Here is a 25,424-nt window from a genome sequence, read left to right on the forward strand (position 1 = left end):
CAGAAGAAGAGCAAGCCGGCTTGGTCCATTCACTCGAGGCAGATCATATCGAGTATAAAACGAAGCCTGTGAGAGGAGAGAGGAACGAGAGGAGAGAAAGAGAGAAAAACAGGGAGACAGAGAGAGAGAGAGAGAGTAATGAACGGCTACGATTTCGCGTCGATATCGTGGAAAGGTATTATGAATAATTCTACGTCGAATAATTTTTTATCGATATGCGACTCGAGAAATGAGAGAGTCGATCATCGATCGATCGATCGATGAGAGAGTCGGTCGTCGATCCTGACTTGGTAATTATTCTTTTCGTTCGACGGCAAGGATCGTGTTACCACTTCGATAATAACGTATGTAACCCGGCCACTTTTATTTTTATTCACTTTTCACAATGAATCAGCTGCAACGTTGTTATTAAGCTTACTTTTCATTACTTTTTATGATGCAAGCATGGTAATTAAGAGCGAGGACTCGTACTTGTATACGTACATGGACATTCAGACGCTCTCTCTCTCTCTCTCTCTCTCTCTTTCGCTTTGAATATCGTATACGAGAATTAATCGAGATATATTCGTTTTACTTGGTTTTTATATATTTTTAAAAGTTTTTTCTTTCTGTTTTTTTCAAATGACCATAAGGTAAGAAGAAAAAGAAACAGTTGGGACGAATACAGTTTAGAACGTTCACGCGCAGACAGGAGATTTTCGATCGACATGGGATATAGATATACGTATATGCATCGAAAAAGGGGGGTGGAGTGGGGTGGAACGGGGAGAGGAAAGAAGGGTGTGCCCGTGAGAAGGAATAAACAAAATAGTGACGAAGCAAACATCGGCCCTTATTCTGCCAGCAGTTCCTGACGTGACTTTGGTAGAAGAGATGATGAGGGCTCTCCGACAGCGAAAAAGGAACAAATGTGAAGAAAAAAAAGAAAGAAAGAGAAAGAGAGAGAGAAAGAGAGAGGATGACTCGTGGTCGAGAGACGTTGACACTCTGGCAACAATAAAAACGGTAGCGGATCTCGTTATTGTCGATTACTGTTCATCCTCAAAAGTATAATTATACGAATCTGTATGGAGTTCTTTTTAAAATGTATAATGTCCCGGACTGACTCGTCGTATCGTTCATGAATGAATCTCCTCGAGTCAAAACATCTTCCAACTTTTAACAGATAAATCAATCTACGATTGATTTGTAAATTAAATGTTACATAAAATAATAATATTTCTTTTCTTGTAGATACATCGAGGCGTAACGAATGCGATATAAATAAAATAATCGTGAAACGCAAAGAGTCCCCTTCGTAAAAGGGCCGAAAAAGGATTCACGCTTCGAACGAATTCGAATGATCGGAGATACACGTGTGACGTATTAATTGGAACCAAATCGTTCGAGCAAATGACGAAATTGAGCAGAAAATTTCCAATTTGGGTAAATCAGCGGGCGAGTAATCGGCGATTTAACGGGTGGATTCCTGCCAACTTTTTCTTTTTTTATTTCTTTGTTTTCTCTCTCTCTCTCTCTCTCTCTCTCTCTCTCTTTTTTTTTTCTTTTCGTTTAGAAAGAATGGTACCCGAAGCTCGAACGGGTTCTTGCTAACAATGATCGAGCAGTATTAGCTTTCGATACGGAGGCGTTCGTAGGTTTTTGTACCGAATCATCGGCAGTAACTCTCATTTCGAATTTTATATATCTCTCGCAATTTTTATTTCCTTTTAATAAATCTTATTTCAACAAATATTTTCGATCGGTTAAAATAAACGACGAATGGAGAGGGAATATCGTAACATGAAAAAAGAAGTAACGCGGTCCTCGTGACGATGAAGAGCAAATGCAAATTAAAAAGGTTTCTTTTCTCGGACAAAATAAAATACGATTCGATCCGATTATCTTTCAATTTCAATTTTCTAAGAATCGTTTCGATATTTAATCTTATACTTCAATAATTATGGGTACGTTAAAATCAAGTATTCGATGAGCGTTTGATCAGCGACGAAGGTTATCTTGAAAAAGAAAGAAAAGACAGAGAAAGAGAAAGAAGAAAAGATAAAGAGAAAGAAAGAAAGAAAGAAAGAAAGAAAAAAGGGACTTCCTCCACTCGTGGAAGATTCAAGAGAGAGAAGCTGCGTTCGGAGGCTGATTGCCAGCGCAAACGAAGTAGTCGGCCGATTTCCACTTAGTGAATGTAATTTCGAGTGTAAAGAATTTCAGACCACCAAAGGTGACCACCACCGAGATGCTTGCTCGATGGAATCGTTGCGACCACTCCAATCGACGTCGATTGAAGCCACGGGACGACGGGGTCGACGTTATGAGAATTGAAGATTCATCGTCGACTACTTGACTCAAGTATCGACGTCTCATGATAATCGTTTGGCCTGCAACCAGCTTCTCTGCAACCTTTTTCACTCTTTTTCTTTCTCTCTCTCTCTCTCTCTCTCTATCCTTTTCTCCATCTCTCTTTTTCCGTTTGAGATCGTCTTCGATTTCTCGACGCCGTATCTCGATCTTTTTATTTTGGCTTTAACCGCTGTATGCACAGCTGTGTTTTGATATCACGGAGAGAGAAATCATGTCGGTATTAACGAACGTAATGTTACAGATTTCGAAGGGGAGAATTCAATTTTATGTTCAATAATAAATACCGAGAGTAATTCCATTACATGGATGTGTCTGATCGGTCCAAGGAGGACGATTATTAAACGATTTTTCCTTTACGCAAGACGAGAGGAGTAAGCGTTCGGTAGTCGATAATAATTTCACTTTGACGATCACTTAAAAGTAACCGAGTAAAAGACCTTCTTTTTCGAAGGTCATCGATGGCTTGCTTATATTCACCTTCATTACCGACGGATCCATTAAAGCTCGAACCAAGGAAAGGAGTCCAAGGAGGAGGAGGAGAAGGCTGTTTATTCCGATCATTCGGTAGTAGAAACTCGTGTTCCTCCATCGTTCTCTACCGTACTTTTACATCGAACGTCGACCATTTCCATGGAGTGAATGACGAATGGGCAAAAGTCATGACGAATTATTACGCGAGGTACGTCATGCATCATGCTGCCAGCGTTTATCGCGCGGGAATAAAACGAAAGGATCGGTCGCAACGATGTGTGCTAGTGTCTTCTTAAATTTCATACTACACAACGACGAAGAGGAGGAGGAAGAAGAAGAAGAAGAAAAGAAGGAGGAAGATGAAGATGGAGGTAAAGGTGGAGGTAGAGATGGAGTAGCACAAAATGACTTCCACCAAAGTGCCGAGAGACGGTAGAGGAGGTGCGTCGTCTATCAGTTCCACGCTATCTGATATCGCTTGGTAAAAGGCCGGTGAACGCGGACACGGCCAAGTCAATGATTTCAATCTGCTGTCAATGCCAACCAACTTTCGCTCGGTGGAGTCATTTACTAGCCTCTGCTGCTGCTGCTCAGGATCACTGTTGGCGCGGTCTGCCCGTTGATACTCGATCATATTCAAGTAACTAAGACCGTTCCTTCTCTTTCTCTCTTCAGTCTCTCTTTTTCTCGTTTTTCTGCAATGGCTACCGGCGCGATTATCTCTACACAACAACTATACGAGCATCGACGATGGATATGCGAGCCGCGAGATATTCGTCGAATATCATCGTGGATTTCTTTCTTTTTTCTTCTTTTTTCTTTACTTCTTCTTTTTCTTCTTTTCTTTTCTTTTCTTTTCTTTTCTTTTCTTTTCTTTTCTTTTCTTTTCTTTTTTACATTGCGCAAGTATACGTGAGTGATGGTAGAGAGTCCTCCTCGAGGAATACAAGTAGTTACAAGTCGAATAAGTAATTTTTGCGTTTCTTTTTATTATACCAAAGGACCTTGCTTGCATTTGATATTTATTTTAACGATTGTATAAATAATAAAAGGCGTGGTTCCAAGGGAATCGACTTTTACCTTTCGAAATCGTTACACAAAAGCTTGTACTCGGTCTGTTAGACGTCCCTTTTACCATTCGAAGGACCCCAAAGAATGCTATCTCGAAATCTCTCCTAAAGACTTTCCAATCGAACGGGAAACTCCTCGTTTCAAAGTTGGTACTATAAGTCGAAGAAGAGGGGAACGGTAAATGCTTTTATGGTCCGTGAAAAGAGACCGAGGGTTGTAGCCGACAAATTTGTCGGATATCGTCGATTTTTCAACCGAGGAAAACGATTCTCCTATCGGATGGGCGTTAAAGGGACGGTACGTCGAAGGATAGGGTGAAAGAGTGACAGAGTGAGAGAGAGAGAGAGAGAGAGAGAGAGAGAGAAAGAGAGAGCGAGACACAGATATACAGAGGTAGAGAGTGTCGAGGTTCGCGTTTCAGAGGACGGACGGACATACGAGGAGTTAGAGAAGGTGGATGAGTAAAAGTTGAAGAGAGAAGGAAAAAGAGAGAGAGAGAGAGAGAGAGAGAGAGAAGTGGTGAAAACATAGACAAGGACAAGGACGAAGGAGTAGACGTCGACGACCATTAGCCAACAGAGGGTGTGCAGGACCGGGGCACCCGGTATATATCTCTGATGTATTCCGATGTTGACGGAAAACCTGTAAAACGGCCTCACGCCAGCTTACCCGGGGATCTATTAGCGCCTGTTATAAATGGTCCCGTCGCCTCCGTCGATGTCAGCCGGTGTCGCTGAAAGGAAATTGACTACTCATCCCTACACGACGAGACGTATACTCCGAGTCGCCGCAACTCGGCTCAGCAAACCTGGACGTCCTAACCTTACTCCCACGTTTTTCTCGGGTAAGGTATGCCACGAGAGATGCGTGCAAACGAGAGAGAAAGAGAGAGAGAAATAAATAAGTAAATAAATAAATAATAAGTAGACCTACAGATTCTCTGATATCTTTTGTATATATATATCTATAAAAGATGACGCTGTACGTTCTTCTGGCCTTTCTTCTTCGATAATAAAAGAATGCTCTCTCTCTCTCTCTCTCTTACATTCATAATTATCAAAATGATCTCTTATCCGTGCTAATAATTTTTGTTTCTTACATTTTTATGTTTTTATTACAACCAACGGAGAGAGACTATTATCTATCCTTCGAACGAAATTTCTAATCGTACGTGGAAGAAGAAGCTATATAAGAAGAAGAAGAAGAAGAAGAAGAAGAAGAAGAAGAAGAAGAAGAGAAGATGAGGTGGATGAGAAGGAGGAGAAGGAGGATGCAAGGCTTTAGAGGGATTCCGGTAGCCGGTGGCGTGCCAACAACGCTGGCGTTAAAATATGGTAATCGAGCCGCGGGATCGGCATATCGACGACTTGACAAACGATGCGACGCCCGAAGCAACGGACCACCAACAGATCGTACGCCACGGTACGTGCGGCTCTCCTCTCGATTCTCTCAGTCCGTCTCTCTCTCTCCCTCTTTTTCTACCTCCTTCTTCTCTTGCATCTTCTTTCTTACTCTTGGCCAGTCCCGCAATCATTTGTTATGTACGTGACTCGAAGGTGACTGCTATCCTGGCATCCTGCCATTCGTTTCTGCATCCTGCCGTTCGTTCGTGCCGCCTTTTCTCTCTCTCTCTCTCTCTTTATCCATCTCTATCTCTCTCCGTCCGTCCGTCTGTCTATCTATCTATCTATCTCTATCTCTATCTCTTTCTTGATCGTACATAAGTCCTGGCACCTGGTCGTGCGATCATCTCTTCAATCGTGCTCCTCTTTCACGATAAACACCGTCGAGAATTCTTTACTCAGGCATAACGTTCAATCAGGTTAATATAGGAATAATAAATGTTTAAGTTTCGTTTACTCGTTAACAGTGACTTACCAACGTAATTATCAGTGATATCGAACGACCAACGAAAGGATTGTAACTAGCTGTCTCTTTCGATCTTTTTAAAACGTCCAATCAAGTGTCTTTTTTTTTTCTTTTCGTCTCCTATCCGCCATTGATCGTTCGTCGAATGGACCAACAACGACGAAAAAAGGAAAGAAAAGAAATAAATAAACTCGACGTATAATGGATATCAAAACGAACATGAAATCGGTTTCCCAAGTGCTCGAGACGTTCGATCCAAGATCCAGACGAGCCACCACTCGAAGGGATTACGGGAAACGTCAAGTGCGTAGTAGTAGCGGCAGTTATGGTGGTTCGGAACGAAGTCGAACGGACGTATGGCCGATCGCGTTTAGTCCGGGTGTCACGTTCCTCTCCACGGGATCGCTTTAAGTGGTGTTATTTAAAGGATTTCGTAGAAATCCCAAGGATATCTGGACGGTGTAACCGTGGCCATCAATCCTATTAGTAGACGCGTCTATCTTCGTGAGGATTCCAACCGATCGAGTCGATCGGTTCTCCTCCTATCCGAGTATCGGATGAGAACCGTGTCACGTTGCATCGGGAATAACCCGCGAACATGGCTCTCACCTTGTCTACGAGCATCTTACAAAGGCTACCGTGCGTCGTTCGGTCGATCTTTTTTTCTTTTCTTTTTTTTTTCAAAAGGAACAAGACTAAAGAGATGAAGAGATATTTTTCGAACATCGTATCGTTTCGTTCTCTCGTGTTTCGACGTATTTACATATAATACGAAATATTAATATGATATCGATAATGATAATGACAATAATCGTCAGAGTGACAATCGTACGGTTTTAAGAGGTAGGAATTAGTTTTATATCGATAATCTTCGTGATTGAAGATTGCACGGGTAGTGCGAGAGACGGAGAGACAGAGACGGAGAGAAAGAAATAGAGAGAGAAAGAGAGAGAGAAAGAGATAACACGATGGGAGGAGCGTTTGCCATTTTCGTTGGACTATTTTATGGCGTTGTATATCTCGAAATGCTTCATTACTGTTTACGCGACAACGTGGCAAACATTTAGCGCGGGTATAACATCGTTCAATTTTGTGACTTTACTATCCCAACCGCAACACGGACATAGACGACGATGAATCCCGTAGATTTCGCTTTCGCAACGAACCGAACTTCATACGTCGAGTAAGATGCCAGACGTTAGAATACGATCAAAGAGAATACTAAGATGGCACGAAGTATACTTGAAGGAAGAGATATTCGTTTTTCTTGAAATCTGATCTCCATGTCGTTCACGATATTCAAATTTTAATGACTATTATCCACGTTATTTTCTCGTAGTATACTTTTCGTTCATTTCTACGTTTATAAAGAAATTTAATTATTTTTTTATTCTCTCTAATTCATCCATCCATCCATCCATCTGTCATCTTTATCTTTCCTTCCTTTTTTTTATCTTACGACGATTTCCCATGACAGGAATATAAACGGTATTAACGATAGACGGGTATCCACGAAAACTTAACTTAAATATTGGATTTTAATTTGTTAAGATCAAAGAGGCGTATCAAGTGTTTGGCGGTGAGAGAACATAAGAGAAGTTTTGGCGAGGTGGCAACCATAAGATGGGGTGAGTCGTCGAGGGACATGGCAATGGGACGCGAAAGACGTCTCCGTAATGACGGGACATAAATAACTTGGACATTTACGTGCGCATTGATTTAAGCAAACTAATGATTTCACTTTGACCGGTCGGCGGGTGAGAGGAACCAATGGCCCACCTTTCCTCTCTCTCTCTCTCTCTCTCTCTCTCTCTGTTACTCTCTCTCTTTCTCTTTCTCTTTCTCTTTCAAGGCTTCACCTCGGTCAGGTCTTCTCTGTCATATTGACGTTTATATCCACGCGCGTAATTTACATGTCTATGTCCGACAATTATTACGACTGAATCACCGTCGGCTTCTTTCTCTCTTCGTTCTTCTTCCTCTCACTTTCTCTCAATAATTCCGCACGAATTACTGAATAACATTCCGACTTTACGATTTATTCTTCTGTCTTTTCCTATCTAAATTATTAACACTTAGGTGTGCGGATCGTTAATATCATCCATCGAGAACTTTTAGATAATTGCTATAATCATCGAGATTGTATTTTTCTATACTAGAGAGAAAGAGAAAGAGAGAGACAGAGTTTGCATCGAAAAGGTAAAAGGAAAAAATGATGGACGAATTATATCGATCGTTCGAATCATTCGATGATACTTTTTTGTTATTATTTTCCATGATATACTTATCGATATATAAGAAGCAAGAGGATGATGATTTAAGGAAAGAAGTGTACATATCGGTTTCCAGGCAAACGATGGATGTTCAACAAACATTTACCTGCGAGTGACACGCTTGTATACGTTGGCATGTAGCATGCCTTTGTTACGCGAAGAGATAGACGCACATCTTCCACGGTGGCAAAGGCAACGGTGGGTAAAGATGGCAGCAGTAGCAGCACCAGCAGCAGCAGCAACAGCAGAAGTAGAAGCAGAAGCAGAAGCAGAAGCAGACCATTCACGTAGACATTCTATTCTGCTTGGCCGAGACTTTGACTCGAGGCGACTCGGCGGCTGGTAGTCTTCTTCTTGACGACTCTTACTCGTATACAAGGTAACTCTGGCGAAAATGACATGCCTCGGAGATGCGAAATTCACTTCTAACAATTCTCCATTATTATTGCTCGAACGTAATAATCGAAAGACGAAACTTGTTTGTTTCTTCGTGACAAACGTTTATATTCATCCACGCGTTTTTTAATCCTCTAACATATGTTTTCAACCATATATCTTGATTTGATTAATCCGAAACTAAAGTTTACAATTACGGATAGAACGAATTCTCGTTTGGGAACTGTTTTATCTAGGATTCTTCAAATTATTTTATTCGGCAAACCGATCAACCTGGCGACGATTTCACTGGAAGATTTTAGGAAGATTTGAAGTGGTCGAATGATATTATGGCATTTCCGCGATTTCGTAGGTGGGCCGACGCCGCGACATCCGACGTGGAAATCCGCGATGCCGCTGTGCCGCAAGGGGTGGCTGTTGTCTAGCTCTCGCTCCCATACACAGGGAGCGAGAGTCCGTTTGCTGTACCGTCCGATAAGTCTGAAGGGACTGAGCTCTCGAGGAGATGACATTGATGGGCTAAGCGCTGGACTTAAAGCCTAGAGCTTAATTCATCCGTCAGTACGCGATACACATACTTGGCCGATCCTCGCCTAAGTTGACATTCTCGCGAACAGAGACGAAGACCTACCGTATATGATTGTACGTTTTGTTAATCCTCGAGCCTTTTTTCCCTACGTCGAAGTTATCCTCTGTCGTCTTCTAGCAATCGATTCGATTCGATTCGGTCGCAGAAATCTATCGTTTCTGATCGATTAAAAATAATTATCTCAAGATGATCTGACGACTTGAACATTTTTTTTTTCTTTTCTTTTTTTTCATTCAAATTCATTCTCTTGTGTATTATATTATACTTACAGGTCGAAACATTTTGATATTCACATCTCTCTCTCTCTCTTCTTTTCTTTCTTTCTTTCTTTCTTTCTTTCTTTCTTTCTGTTTCTTCTCTCGCCCTCACATCCGTTGCACTCACCTATACTATGAAGCTTACACTTTCACGCTCGTGCTCCTTTACGCTCTCATTCTAGCTTCCACATACCTCTCTGGAACACGTGCGTGTCGTTTCTCTGTTCTCTTTCCTTCTCGACCATCTTTCTCTCTCTCTCCTTTTCTTTCTCTTTCTCTCTCTTACTCTCCTTATCCTCCTCTTCCTCTCTTTTTCGCGAAATGATTAATTATTGCCTATACCCCGAGAGCCGTCACAGATGTTAGGAGAGGGGAAATAGGGAATGCCGGGTTTTTGAGGAGTGGGAAAGTCTGAAGGTGGACGTTGAGTCTGGCGTACTTCAACGACACGAAGGACACGTACCGGTGTTACTCCGGAACGCTAATAGCTTCGTAATAATTCTGATTTATGCGCCGGTAAGTAGGCGCGCGACGCATCAACCACAACTATGACTACGACGACGATGGCGATGACGACGACTACGACGACTACGACGACTACGACGACGACGACGACGAAGAGGACGACGACGACGACGGCAACGACGACGACGACGACGACGTTGCCTTGGTTTCGTTGTAGAAAGCGGGGGTGGCTTCGTTTTCTCGCGATCTTGGCTTTCGTGCCAGAAATATCGTTCTCTCTTCTATGCGGAGAATCATGAGCGTGCTTTGAGGTTTTCTCAAAAGCTTTGTTCGGTTCCTTTGAGACGGAACGATCTACGTTAAATTGACTTTTTCTTTAATTTTCCTATGAAACTTTATATGTGCGTATACGTGTGTATATTTCGTCTTTTTAGCAAAGAGGATACGATCTATAAGAATTTATAAACAATATACGTGCGTACATATATATATATGGGAATATTTTTAGAGTATCGATTAGAGCAAAGAACTAGTTTACATGCACAAGTGCTTCGTAGTATATTGTTTAACTAAATCTATTTCTCTTTACGATCGCACAGAGTTTATCCAAGGACAATTGACTTTCATCGTTGGGAAGTCATATTATTACGCGTTCCCGATTCGATAGGTTAGCACGAGTTTAAGATCGAAAAGGAGGGTTAGTATATGGATTTTGTAAGCCGCGAACACGCGATCATCCGAGTCATTTTCCTGCGGATAGAGGGCATGAATTACATATAGAGCGGATGCTCGATCACATTGAAACACGCTAACGACGTGGATGATGACGTTCGCGATTGCGTGACTACCGACAGTCAGTACAGTGCGAGTGTCACTATGACAGTAGCGGTCTATCTCCGACGTACCAATGCATTCGCTAAGAGACCAATGACCGTTCTCCCTTTCACCTTGTAAATCTCGATATATTTACCATTGCCATATCTTATTTCATTGACGTAATTTTTCGAAAGAGATGCTTACTATTCGATCGCGATAATCAGCTCCGTTTAATTTCTCTCGATGTTTTCATTTTATTTTAATTTTATTTATTTATAGTTTTTTATTTCTTTATTTTTTTTCATTCATACACACACACACACATACACACATATATATGTAGGTTCAGCCTTTCATAGAATTTTATTTTTAATAATAGCGCGCCATGTAAACTCTAATTATTTAAATAATTCCTCGGGTAGAATCTAGAGTACGCGTATCGATTACGTTATCAAAACATCTCGAACGATATTTCATTTTGCATGTCTATCGCGTTATCGTCGACCTTAAAATGTCTCTAGATCTCCTTTCAATCTCCTTACCGGGAGTTCACTTTCACCCATTCTCGACCGTATCGAACCCAATGGCGTAGCTTCGTTCTCTCTCTCTCTCTCTCTCTCTCTCTCTCTCTCTCTCTCTCTACTTCTCTATCGCTCCACGGTATAATTAATTAATCCGTTGGTAATTATATGTAATCGGCGATGTGGCTGCGCGCCGGCCGGGTAGATCTTGCGCATAGTAAGTGGGTCTTAAACCGACGGAATCTCGTGACTCGTGATAAATTGCCAGCCGATGACTAACTACCAGATAAAAGCGTCCACGACGTCCCATGGAACAAGGTGCAACCCCAATCGAATCCGTCTCGCCCTCTTCTCGGCGCGTTGGAGACATCGCGTCGAAAAAATGCGAAAAAGAAAAATGTATTCCCCCCCGTTAAGTTCGAAGGGTGTAATGGTTAATTATCCTTTCGTATAAATTAAACGAAACACAGGGAACGAGGGTTATTCTGAAAACGTTAACGTCGTAAACTAAATACCTATTACGAATCGGATCCAACGAGATACATAGATAGATTGAAAATTAACGAACGAATATAATAAAGTATGATTAATGAACGAAACGGATATAATATAAATCTTTGTAAAAAGTCGATGGACGTTGAAACGTTGTTGTTGAAAAGTGTCCGAGACGTGAGGAAAAAGGAAGATTAAAAGAGAAAAGAGAGAGAAGAAGAAGATGCGAAAAAGCAAAAAAAAAAAAAAGATACTTGGCAAAGAGGAAAACGAGGTCGTCGTGAAGCTCGATCAAGTTCTGCAGCTGTTCGAGGAACGAGTCCGAACCGATGTAAGAAGCGAAGCACGGAAGAAGAAAGAGGAAGAAGAAGAAGAAGGAGGAGGAGGAGGAGGAGGAGGAGGAGGAAGAAGATGAGGAGGAGAAGGAGGAGGATGGTAGATGGTTGGGTGGGAGTTGGGAGGGAGTTGAGGTAGGGAATGTCGCGCGACGGTTCGGACCTAGAGGAATAAATACCACGACGATGGCGCGTATCTCTCGATTACCGCTGAAATCCCTCCATAGATCCTCAGAGTGCCTTGTCTCGCGGATGCATAACACGGTTCGCAGTGCAGTAAAGTAGCGTGGGTGACACGGCGCATGATGGACCGAGAAGCAGGTGCACCCGCCAGTTACTTTACTTTTACACACCCCCGCGCACACTCTCCCGCGCGTGCTGCGCTTTCTCTACTCGGCCATTGGCGTAGAATGTTTGAACCTTTATGCGTCACTTACCCTTTATAACCATGGTCCACCATATCGTGGCTGACGATAAATTACGCATTAACCTTTGCCGAGATAAATTAAAAGATAGGACCGCGTTTGTCGTCACTTTTTCTTTTTTCTTTTCTTTCTTTCTTTCTTTCTTTCTTTCTTTCTTTCTTCTTTTTTGGCCTTTTAATATTATCCAACATCGAATTTTACTTTTTCGTCTATTGCTTCTTTTCTTTTTCTTTTTTCTTTTTAATCTCTTCTTTCCCTAGATAATTTTTTTGCCTCCGTCGATTCCTCCGTACAAAATTTGATTCGAACGAATGAAGTAAGTAAGGGATAAAGGATGAAACGATCAACGTTTTCCTTTATCAACTAGAAACAATTAAACAGTCTACGCTTATGGGAGCGTTCTCGAATTCGTGGGTCGCAACTAAGGCACGCGTTTGCCGATTTGAGCTCAACGACGCATACAAAGAAGGTCTCTCCTCTGTGTACCATCTTTCGTCGTTCATCCTCTCTTTCTTTTATTTCTTATGTCTCACGAATCGACTCCCTCTGTTCGTCCTTGCTCGCTGTCTTCTGGATACGTAAGTCTCAAAGACAGCTTTTCTAAGAACTTTCAGCGATCCTTCAACCCTACTTGCATTTGGAACGCGTTTTTTTTAACGACGGATACTTCTGATTCACCGTTTGCTTTAATCTGTATGTATATAATTGTCTACGATACAGAATTATCTATTCGTAAACTGTTCATAGAATAATCGATTAACCCGATTATACAAAAAAAAAAAAATAATCTAAAAAAGAAAGCAAGGAAGCTAAGAAAAGTCGTTCTTCGGAGATCAGTGCCCCTCGTTTCTTTTCTAAACCGAATCTCGATATCTCGTAAACGTAATATCTCGCGAGATAAAGAAGAAAGAGAAGATTCCCCGAATCCGTGCGCGGCGAAAGTTCACAATTTTATTTTATTTTATTTTTTATTTTCCTTCTTTTTTTGCTCCGTTTGGATCGAGGGACGACGATCATCCTAGGCTGGGTGGGTTTCTTCTTCTTCTTCGCGCCTCTTTTCGAGATTAGGCTACGCGGTACGCGTCTTATAAATCAACGAGGACTCCCCGAGCGTCACGGGTGATGACAACCGCGCGTTATGTCACGAATAAGCCGAGTTTATGGCTTATTTAAGCGGTGTACGAACTCGAACGGGCCATCGTCTATATCACTCGGGAAGGAAAAGAAGAAAAAAAAGAACTTTTCTACTTGCTTTCCTTCTTCCTCACATCTCCCTTCTATACCATCCATCCATCCATCCATCTATCCATCCATCCATCCATCCCCTCCCTCTCTCTCTCTCTCTCTCTCTCTCTCTCTCTCTCTCTTTCTCTTCATCCCTCTCTTTTGCATTCTCGTTAAAGCTCACGAAGGAACTTTGCGTCAAGGAATCCGAAGGTTTCGAGCACATCTCTCTCTCTCTCTCTCTCTCTCTCTCGCTCTCTCTCTTTTACCATAATGTCGCCACTCGAATCTCCGAGTTCGATGAGGCGCAACGAACGAGATGAGCCTCCACTAGCAGCCTCCGCCGGGTGGTCCACCTCCGAGATTTATACGTCGTTCCGCGTCGTCGTTCGACGCGACCAAAATGACGCGAAAATTCCGAGCGGAACGGGCAGCGCGTACGACGTCTCCATTCGTACATCTCCTACATCACCTCCTTCTACTACATGTTTGTCCTTCGCGAAATACACATTCATTGGCAGCGCGCTAATTATTTTTCTCGCTAACCGACGTTGGGTGTGGACGGCTCGTTATAAATAACGACAGTAAAACTCGTGGTAGGGTTTATACGTCGCAATGGTAACTCCGGTTGTACACATTTATATTTATAAATCATTTACTTTAGAAATATCGTAAAGCTGTCCGATCAATTTATCAGGAATAATTATATATATATACGTGTCTGTGTGTGTGTGTGTATATATATATATATATACGAATAATTTTATGAACGAGATCGATCAGATATCTTTAATAATACGAAAATGAAGAAACGTGAACTAATAAAAAACGAACAATGAAAATCCACTTCCTCGTAAACATATTACTTCGAGTAACAGAGTGGAACGAATCGACGATACGACGTTAACGATAAAAGATAGAGGCGCAATCTCTAGGTATTTCTATCGTATAAAGTAATACGTAATATTGATTAATAGGGAAGGTAAGATTGTAGAAATTAGATTAATATACAGTATTACGAGACGGGGAGTAGCGGATGCTACTCTGGGATGATAATTAATCGACGAGTACGACGTCGAATGCAAGAAATACGACTGCCATAATATCCGGTCGTTATTATTATTAATATAAATACCTTAATATGTATGTTTTCGTAATTACACAAAAATTCATAGTATTTTCGGCCAATCCGAAATGAAGTTTCGTCGTTCGTACGAAAAAAAAAGAAAACAGAAAAAGTGATTACAAACGTGTATTTATTTCTCTCTGTCTGTCTCTCTCTCTCTCTCTCTCTCTTTAAATCTTCGTCGTGATGCCTTATAAACATTTATCAACGTGTCATATCATTGCCGATAGAAATAACAAACAAACTGTTAATTCGTTCCTTTTTAATAATCCGTTGGTAAGACAAATTATCCGATAGATAATTATACGAACGAATTTTCAAACGTTTTTAAACTAACCTAATATCTCTCGTTCGCGTTGGTTGGAGCCAGTCGAAAATAAAAATCAAGAAAAAAGAGAAAAGAGAAAGAATTAAAAGAAGGGACACAGAAAAAAATAGAAAAAAGATGGAAAAGGGACGGCTCGAAAGAAGAAGGACGGACGAAACGATCGAACGCTGCTTAGCCTGTTAATACTACTCATTCCAAGAAGTTCTTTTAAAGAGCGTGAGGAGCATGAAAGAACGAAGAGAAATAGAGCGACGGAAGAAAAAGAAAGAAAGAAAGAAAGAAAGAAAAAGCGAAAAAAGGGGGAGAGAGAGAGAGAGAGAGAAAAAGAAGGGTGAAACGGGCTTCCAGAACTCTTTCGATGGGCCATGACACTTCGCGGAAACTAAATAGACCAAGCGGAAGGGTAATTACAAGCGGTTTCGAAGAGGAAAGAAAGAAAGAAAGAAAGAAAGAAAAAGAGAGAGAGAGAGAGAAGAGTAAAAAGGGGCTACGTTAGGAAAGACCGAGAAATAAAAAGTCTGAGGGTAGTCTGATGGTAAAAGAAGCGGAGGCAGAGACTCTTTAAGTCTCTTTGATCCTCCCAATGCGTTATGCTCGCGCCAATGATTTAAGGATGCACTTCGCGTGGAACGGGCTACGAGCACTCGCGCACACGTTGTTCCAGCACTAACATCTCGCGTTTGATTTGATTTATCGGCGCTATTACGCCCGATGAAAAATAGCCGAACTAGGTTGCGAGACACTGTAGGGGAAAGGGGATGGATGGGGTGTGGAAGTAGGAGAGAGAGAGAGAGAGAGAGAGAGAGAGAGAGGGGAGGGGACCGAGAAAGGGCCAAGTTTTCGCGCGGTTCCGCTACAGAGATCTAGTACATACTCCAAGAACTTTGCCGACTTCCGCTTTCGCTCTTTCTGAGAACTTTTAACTTGTTTCTTTGTCGATAAATGTAAAGTTTGATAATTATTATTATTATTTTTTTTTTCTTTTCTTTTCTTTTCTCCTTTCGTTCGATTAATTTCTCTGTACTATTCGTATCCAATAAATCTATGTAATAGATCTTTTGAATTTTTTTCAAAGTAAGATACACAGGTTGTTTTCTTAATAACGAGGGAGAGAGAGAGAGAGAGAGAGAGAGAGAGATCGAGCCACACGATAATTAAAATATCTCCGTTCGGTACGGTCTCGTTCGATAGCTTCGGTTCAACCCCGCGCCCGGGACGTGCCGCATGTGCATTGGATCTGCCTCGGGCGAAACGACGTTGGCGATCTTCGTGTAAGCATTTACAAAACATTCTCTTCGACGCGACGTATCGAATGAATCAGTGTCCAAAGCGATAAATTATTTATTCTAAATATAACGAATACGGGACATAGATGTTTCACGAGTATCGTCGTATTTATCGTATTATACAAAATTATTTTACTAGTATCAATTAATATCCTTCTCTCTCTCTTTCTTTTTCTCTCTTTTTCTGTCTCTCTCTCTCTCTCTCTCTCTCTCTCTCTCTCTCTCTCTCTATCCTTTCATTTTGGATCGAATTCAAATACTTTCGTTAACGTTAACAATACAATGACACTTTTGTCAAATAACAATACGATTCGTTATATCCTGATATTATGATTAAACGATATTGCGAAATAAAACGAATAGGTTTCGGTGTAATAGAGGGAAAAGGAAAAATCAGAATTTGTAAGTGTGCATCAGGTGAGAATGCTCCGCTTTTCTTGGCGCAGGCCAACGAAGGTGTAGCCGGTGGAAAGGTAATGGTCCTCCGGTAATATCGGTGCTGTGTGTGGGGCCGGTGTGCTGCACTACTAGTAATTGATTGGTCATACTCTCGTGGCATTACTCTTTCAAACTTCGGCATATACACATCTCAGTGAGCTCTTTTATATTCCTTCAGTCACTTCTGATCGATCCTGAAGATTCTCGATCGATATATTTATATATATATATATATATATATATATATATATATCGTTTCTTCGTGATTGCAAAATCACGGAAGTTAGTTAACTACAATAGTTGAAACAATGGAGGTTAATTTCATCGGTCTCCTTAACATTAATCCGTCAGAGATATATAAGAAAGTTTTCTATATCAAATATTTCTTATATAATTTCACATATATAGTTTTAAACCTATAAACCAACCGCGTATCGCCGATCTTTTACGCGATAATTATAGAATAAATAAATTTATGTTTGCTAGAGGAATGCGTATAATATATCTACGTCTGCCAAATACCACCGAGATACACTCGTATTTAACCAGCCGGAGTTATAGTCACGACTCGGAATACGTCGTTTTTCGTGGATGTGTTTGGCTCGTATCCATCGTTCAAGTATACAGGCAGGAATCGTGCATCATTACAAGATTAACACCATTTCGTAAACATCCTGATGTACTATGATATTTAATATATTTGTTAGGGATATCGATTCTAGATATCGAAAGAAATTAGTAGACCGATCCAAAACGAACGAGGACGATCATCTGATGTTATCTATGATGATCGATAAAGGATTCCTTAAAAGAAAATTTCTATCAAGGTATGCGTTAGTGTAGATACTTAAATGTGTATATATATATATAAATCATACACACACATACACATATATATGTATGTATGAGAGTAAATTCATCCGAGAAATATCTTCGTCTTGCGAACTTAGTGGTAATATAGAAATTCAATCGTTCTGGCAATTATACGTTACGGCTGTTATTACGGATCCCTTCTCTTCGTCTTTGGTTCGAGCGTACATCAAATCCCGTACGACTGCGTACATAATATTTTATTGGCTTTGTTTATGACTGACTGGTGTTCTTTGACGCGACCGTCTCCCTTTGGGTGTTTCTCGACCATGGGTTCTTCTTTTCGCATTGTCTATTTTCGATTTTAATAATATAATAAGTAATAATTATTTCTGTCGAGACGATCCTATCGTGTTTGTCAAATTTTATATATATATATTTTTTGTAGAGATAAATGTATACGCATACACGTACACGTACGTATATATATATGTATTTTACGAACGTTTAAAAGTCTATCAACGTTTATAAAAATTTATTAACAAAACGTCAAAGGAAATATCGACAGTATCTTTCAAAGAAATTACATCGAAATGAAAATACGTGTCGTTCTCCTTCTCGATTTCTTCATAATCGTAAACAAATATTCTGAGGATCGTTCGCAAGCGATGAGAACCTCTGTGCTCGACCATAGTACAACAGGCAATAATAAGTGCAGCGAAGTCGTAATGCAACATATAGTTACACACGGCGAAGCGGAGTCGGTGAAGATCAAAGGTTCGAAGAAGCGTGGATCGTGCGGTCGTTTCAGGGCGTCGTAAGGGTTAAAGTCGGCCGATTGATAGCTCAATAAGATAGTCTAAGATAACCATATTCATTTGAGACACACCTATCGAGGGAATTGATCGAACCACGATCGAGAATGGGGACAGACCGATCGGATTTTCCTATCCCTATACCACTCATCTACTATCCTTTGAACTAATGATTATAAAAAAAAAGAAAAAAAGTAAATATCCTGTAATTATCTTTCGAACGATCGGAAACGATCGACGATTTTAGACAGGTTTCTTACGATAAAACTATACGTAATGATTTCAGTATAAATGACGTGCATTAATATCGGATAAAATCACGTAAAAAATAAATCGGATCAACTATCAAAATATTCAAAGAAATTCATTGGAAGACAACGTCTAGTGGAACGTGTGCTCGCACACGCGTCGTTCCCAACTTCCTCAAGCTTTGCTTTGTAGGGAAAGCTTTGCGTGTTTTCGGTTTGCGAGCCGGCACGCCGGTACTTCCGAGTCGTCTTTGGATTTATACCGGAAGGTTGGTCGGTCCAACTTGCGGACGTCGAGCGTAGAATCGCGGTTAAGGCACCACCACCACGTGACACGTCGTAGCGCACGCGAACGAACAGACGATGACTCGATGAACTCGATGAACTCGAACGGTCGAGTAGAGTAGAGAATAGAGTAAAATAGAGTGGAGTAGAGTAGAGTAGAGTAGAGTAGAGTTAGTTACTCATTCTCGAAAATGATGTTTCTCACGTCGTAAATAATTCGTTCCTTATCTACTATATTCTATTAGATTCTTATTTTATTCTATTCTATTCTATTCTATTCTATTCTAATTTCCCAATAAATTGTATAATAATTATATTCCACGATATTGTAATCACGATGAACGTGATTTTATATCTCGTATTACGTTTTAAGAAAATCTATATTTCGTTAACGTTACCTACCTACCTACCTACCTACCTACCTACCTAGATATACAACTATCAAAGGAAACGGAGAGTAGATACGTTCCTTTATAGTAGGCACACACCATAAACCGGTTAAGATGCGTCCGATCGTGGCTCGGCATTCGAAGACCAACGGAAGATCTGCCGTTTGTGAAACGATTTTCGCATGAAAAGGTACGGCAAATGAAATAACGCTTCTTGATCTTATCTGTTAGCCGTCAGATATTTTGTCCGAGGCCACCCTCATCAGAGGTTACGAGCGAACCTTCTTCTCTTATATGCAGCTAAGGTGAACGATCAAACCCCATAGCCATAGGCGTGCACACCTACGTGCACGACGCCACCGTAACTCATAACTGCGGAGGCAAAATCGTTCGGTTTAATCCATGACGTCGTGCGTGGGGTACGTCCATCTCTTCTCGGACGATCACAATAGCTTCTGTTTAGAGTACTTACGCGGAAAGACGATGAAGAGGGAGAGGGAAAGAAACAGAAAGAGAAAGAGAGAGAGAGAGAGAGAGAGAGCTAGTAACACAAGTCGGTCTTCTTACGTCGGATAAATCATCGCGTCGGAGACGTCGGGAGAGATATCATTGGAGAGTTCTACGTTGAAATCGCGATGTTACGATACACCGGGTGTCTAGAAAAACGCGAACGAGAGGGGTAAGTTCGATAAGAAATTTTTGACCATTTTCAATTTGCATCTTACATATACGTCTTCTCGATTATCGGGATTCGAACGATAGAACGGTAGAACGATTATATTCACGAATTCTCGAGGGCGGACAATGAAAACAAATCTCTCGTAACCACAACTGGAAATAATCATAAAGTTTATTTAGGAGACGTAATCTTTCGTCGCGGAATTCGCTCCTCCTTTTCATCTTATGTTTCTATACGCATCGCGAGCATCTTTACGACTTTCTAATTCCAGCAGTCGCGAAAGATACGCGGCCTTTGCTCTCTCTCTCTCTCTCTCTTTCTCTCTCCCTCTCTTTCTCTCTTATCGGATCGAGTATACGCTCCTTAATATCTAATTTAGATTAATCCTTATCGCAAAGATTTACACATTTTGTTTTGAAGCAAAAAAATGTGAAAAGAAGAATATATACATATATATATATATATATATATATATATATATATATATATATATACATTTATGCATGTATATACAAATTTCTTTTTTTTCTTTTTTAACTTTGGCTAGAGAAGCTCTAGTAGAAAAATTGTTATTGGTATTTTAAATTCAGCCCGGTATATTTGATAGCACGATCCTCACGATAGGCGGATAGTATCGCGTATCAATCAGATGCGGGAAGAGAGGCACACACATTGTCTTACGCGTCAGACGTATAAAAGAGGAGTGCAAGAGGTGCCAGCGTTGGATCCTATCCTCTCTCTCTCTCTTTCTCCCTCCTTCTCTCTCTCTCTCTCTCTCTCTCTCTCTCTATTTCTTTCTTTCTTCCTTTCTTCGTTCTCCCTCTCCGTCTTGCTATGGGCCTACAGGTCCCAAGTGCCCAGGAGCAGCGGACCACCCGGACCGCGCCTATACACCCGGCAGGGATCTTATTGACTCGATACCCGGACCCGCTTGAATCCGCGTATCCAGGTTCTCTTCTCGAGTCAAGTGTCTTACCCGACACCTTATGCCGATTCGTGGGGGCCCATACGATCTTAACCATACGAACAAAGCCTCGGCGATGCAGACTTAACTTTCTCACGCGTTCACCAAGAGAAACAATTTTTCTTAATTAAATTATCTTTCGGATATCTTCTCCTTCTTTTTTTCTTTGTTTCTTTACTTTTTCTTTTCTTCCTTTTTTTTTATATATATAGTAACGCGATACGAGTTCTTTCTCATATCTGAATTCCTAGAAATAATACTTTTATCGTGTTATATTAACAAACTTGCGGAACAGACTGAGAACAGAAAAGGTTATCATATATTACTACTACCCTCACGATCATTAAAACTTTATTATTTCTAACTAAAAGGAAGAGATAAGATTTCTGAAGAAAATTCTCTCTCTCCTCCCGTCTCTCACTCTCTCTCTCTCTCTCTCTCTCTCTCCTTTCGATACACCTGAAAAGAAGAAGAAATTTTTCATCGGTAGGAGAGGTAAGAGCGGACTGGTAAACCTAACCTGGACAATAGTTCTCCATCGACGTGGACGATAGTAAGAAGAAGAGGAAAGTAGTGGGGATGGGGAGGGAGGTGTAGGAGGGAGGATGGGTGGGAGGGGGTAGAGTCCCGATGTTCCTTCGCGAGGACTGAGTACACAGTAGCAGACTTCTCATATAATGCGATATAATCACCTGGCATGACTGCACACTATCTGATCCGCACTAACACAAGTAGAAACCATCTCAGACGTTACACACGGACACACGTTGAAACTCACGAAGCGCACACAACATTCTAACGTGCTTCACTCACGACGATCGTACGAACGACGACGTTTGGATGCGCGCGCGCGTACACCTTCTCTCTCTCTTTCTCTCTCTATATATATATCTCTCTTTCTCTCTCCGGAATCACCGGCAGGGCTACATTTGAATCCGAGGTGATCATTACTCACTGCTCCTGATATTACTTCAATTCAATCAGTGTCTTGCCACTGCCATGCTCCCCAACACGCACCTACACGTTTCTCGAACGTTTTAACACACAGGAAGAAGATATATCTACACAGAAGGAAAGTTAACTTGTGCGTGACAGACTATAACCATCGACGATGCGTACGAATGTACTGGTGTTAGTATCTATGTATCACGTACGAAGGTTTGGCTGACGAATGGCATCGGATACGCTTCTGGAATGCGGTCTCCGTCATCGATATTATTGGTCGATTCTTGATGGACCTTTTTGATAGATCGTCTTAACGGTATTCGAAGTTTTATCCTCTTGGTTTCTTAATCTTCCTTCTTGGAATTCTTCACGGTGGGTCAGTAATCATTTATTTTCGTAATTACCTAATCTTTTATTTGTATTATATACGGATACATGATTGTATGTGTGCGTGTATGTGTATGTACATGAAAAAAATAAGCTTTTCTCAGGATATCACAATATCACGTGTTATTCATTCCGTCCATCCGACATTAATTTTTCACGTTAACGAGTTCTAGACAAATGTTAACTAGAAACGGAAATAACCTAAACGAAATCAACGACGAAAATAGAAAAGCAACTCGTTCTCCTTCCACGAAATGATACGTCGCAGGTTAAAATCTATGACCATTTCCTCGGACAATAAACGACTGTGTTACGCGCCATCGAGCCTACATCTTTCGTGAAAGACTCTCGTGCACAAGCAGTCAAGAAGTATGACTCTCTCTCTCTCTCTCTCTCTCTCTTTCTCTCTCGCGAAGAACACCGCACGCTGCAGAAATAAAGTCGGACGGACGGTAGGCATCCGTCGTCGTTTCCTCGATAATCCGTCCTCTCTTCGTCTCGAGCGTATTGCCAGGAGGAGGTGAAGAAGGTGGAGAAGAGAGTTGGAGGTGGAGGTGGAGGTCGAGGTGGAAGGGAAGCAGGTAATTCCAAATTGGTAATCACGCGATGGCGCCAACCTTTCGCGGTCCGTCCAGCAATCTCGTGTCTTGTTGTTCGACTCTTGTTTCATCCCCAACTCCCTCTTTCCCCTCTTTTTCCCCTCTCTCTCTCTATCTATCTCTTAATTCTGTCTCTATCGCACATCCAGCATGTTTCTTCCTCCGGGAACGGAACCTCCCGTTCCTCTTTCTCCTTCTCTTCTTTCTCTTTCTCTTTCTGTTTCTGTTTCTCCTTCATCTCTACGCAACGTGAGACGATAGCCCATGGAACGGAACATTCTGCATTGCTTGCTTGGGGTTTGCGTCTCTTTGTGATTTAGCCGACGCAACGTGGCAGCCAGCAGTAGGGACGAGCTGCTACCGAGATACGCGCTGAATTATCTACTACGATAGTCCTCCCTTCGAACGTGGCTCAGGGATCCTCACGTAGGGCCCCCTCTGTTCTTTTACAACTACCAACGTATTTCCCCATTCCATTTGTTTTTCTTTTTCTTTTTTGTTTGTTTCTATTTTTGCATTTTATTTTTCTCTGCAGAGAAAGAGAGAGGGGGGTGAGGGAGAAGAGAAGAAGGACAGAGCAGTGTCCTTAAACGATCGGTCGCGAATCATCGATTAAACAAAATGATCGAAGTTTCTTTCGACGATAAATATATTTTAGATCTCTATTTCTTTCCTTGCACAATTACTTCGCGTAGAAATTTATTCGGATAATATTATACAGATTTAGCGATCGTTTCGTATACTCGAAGAAACGCGAAAGAAGAACGGTTAGCGCCATTTTACAATGGATAGAAATCTAATAACGAGCCGGTTCGTGCTATACGATTAACGACCGTCCATTTTCTTGGGCACGAACGGCACAACGATCGCTACGGATCATGTTCAGTGAACTTTTTCTACTAAGCATTATTCTGCCTTGCACCGTTCTCTCTCTCTCTCTCTCTCTCTCTTTCCTTCTTGACACGACCTTCCAACGAGGAGGGATGGATAAAACCGATCGATATCAGCAAAGAAGGAAGCTTCTCGCTAGCTAGCTCTTATTCGCGAAGATGAAATAGAGTCCGCGAGGTTACAGAGTCACGAGCGTTATCCTTCCGCGTCATAACGTCCACCAATGTAAGACCTCTCTTAGCTCGTGCGATACCGCGGCAACCGTCGGCGTTTCGCATCGCAGACAGATTGCGGCGTACTCCTGGGCAACGTTAATCGATGTTCCTTCTGTCAGTGACGAATGAACGTAATCGGTAGAACCCGAAACGGACCGTGCGAATTCCTCGTTAACTGTAAAACAGACGTAACTCCTGCTACTCTCACCGACGTTAACCATTCTGATCTCACTTCGTCGTTCGATCTATCCATCTATCCATCCTTCGTGATTTCTTCTGTTCTATCCATCTTGGAGATCTGAAATCAAAATTATATCTAACTTCTGCGAAAGCGAGAGGCAACGTAGTCTCGTTTAATGGAATAATAGATTATTTTTGTTTAAACATTATTTATATACATATATATATATATATGTACACATTTACAATTAAAAGTAGTATAATACAAATATAAAAGATAGTAGTAATATATAGTAAAATAATATGTAGTAATAATAAAATAGTAAAATAGTATAATAGTATAAGAATAGTAAACAGTAAACTAAAAAGAATAAAAATGTATGAGATATTATCTCGTTATACTATTCTTAGACGCAACCTGTGTATTTCGAATGATAAAGAATATATAAGAATGGGCGAACGATTACTTTGTTTCTTAAATTTTGTCAGTAAGTATATATGCATAATAGGTGCACAAAAAGTTCTTCCAAAATTTTCCTATTTTACATTATTATATTTTACAACGTCGATCAACAACTATTAGATATATCTACGTACGATATTATACCAAGATTCTGAGACTACGGAGCTTTCTGTGACCGGACAAATAAATCCTGTGGTAAGAACCGTGGGCAGTGGATTATAAGCGGTCAAATGATCAAAATTACAAGGTTTGCCTGATGACGTTTCCCTCGGACGTCGTCTCGGGACGATCTCGGGAACGAAGTCGTTGATTTTCATTCGTCGTGATTGGTTAAGCAAACACAAACTGAAAGGTATGGATATACGAACGTTTCCTTCAACGTTTCCCCCTGTCTACGAAGTGAGTGGTTCGGAGGAGGAGGAGAGAAGGGAGAAGATGCGCTAACGCGAATGTGTCTGTCCTTGTCCTGTCCGTCTGTGTACGTATCTACTTGTGTGTATGTAGGAGAGAGGGAGGGAATTAAAATGAGAAGACTGAAAAAGCTAAACTTCACCGAGATTAGATAACTTCTTCCTGTTACTGAAAGAAATTATACAAAAATTCTCATCCCGTCGTATTCGTCGGTGTTTGTAAGTAGTAATCACGATTTAGAGACATTCGAACGATGAAAACAAGGCGTTGATGTTACGATAGATCGAAACGGTGCTCGTGTCACTGACATCTACCCGATATCCTCCTACGTCTATCTTCTCGATTGGCATTGGTTAAACTCGGAAGGTATCTCTTTCTCTCTCTCTCTCTCTCTGCACCTGGAGAA

The 25,424-nt window shown here is 41.1% G+C and overlaps 1 protein-coding gene and 1 long non-coding RNA gene across 4 annotated transcripts in view; both read left to right on the forward strand.

Moving 5' to 3' along the window:
• The first annotated feature begins 792 nt into the window (after positions 1-792).
• Positions 793-3,825, forward strand: LOC127069943 (uncharacterized). Of its 2 annotated transcripts, none has more exons than XR_007783797.1 (4): positions 793-1,005; positions 1,234-1,425; positions 2,597-2,737; positions 2,807-3,825. It is a non-coding gene; the product is annotated as an uncharacterized LOC127069943 (long non-coding RNA). The 2 variants fall into 2 exon arrangements; XR_007783796.1 differs by having other exon boundaries at positions 2,597-2,726.
• Positions 3,826-5,095: 1,270 nt separating this feature from the next.
• Positions 5,096-25,424, forward strand: part of LOC127069933 (uncharacterized) — a 91,133-nt gene continuing 70,804 nt past the window's right edge. For both annotated transcript variants that reach the window (XR_007783790.1, XM_051007679.1), the window contains exon 1: positions 5,096-5,319. Coding sequence is in view for 1 of the 2 variants with exons in the window: in XM_051007679.1 (XP_050863636.1) it covers positions 5,138-5,319 (182 nt within the window). In the remaining variant the exon portion in view is untranslated. The remainder of the gene's footprint in view (positions 5,320-25,424) is intronic.

Source organism: Vespula vulgaris, chromosome 17, assembly GCF_905475345.1.
Source record: "Vespula vulgaris chromosome 17, iyVesVulg1.1, whole genome shotgun sequence".
NCBI classification, from domain to species: domain Eukaryota; kingdom Metazoa; phylum Arthropoda; class Insecta; order Hymenoptera; family Vespidae; genus Vespula; species Vespula vulgaris.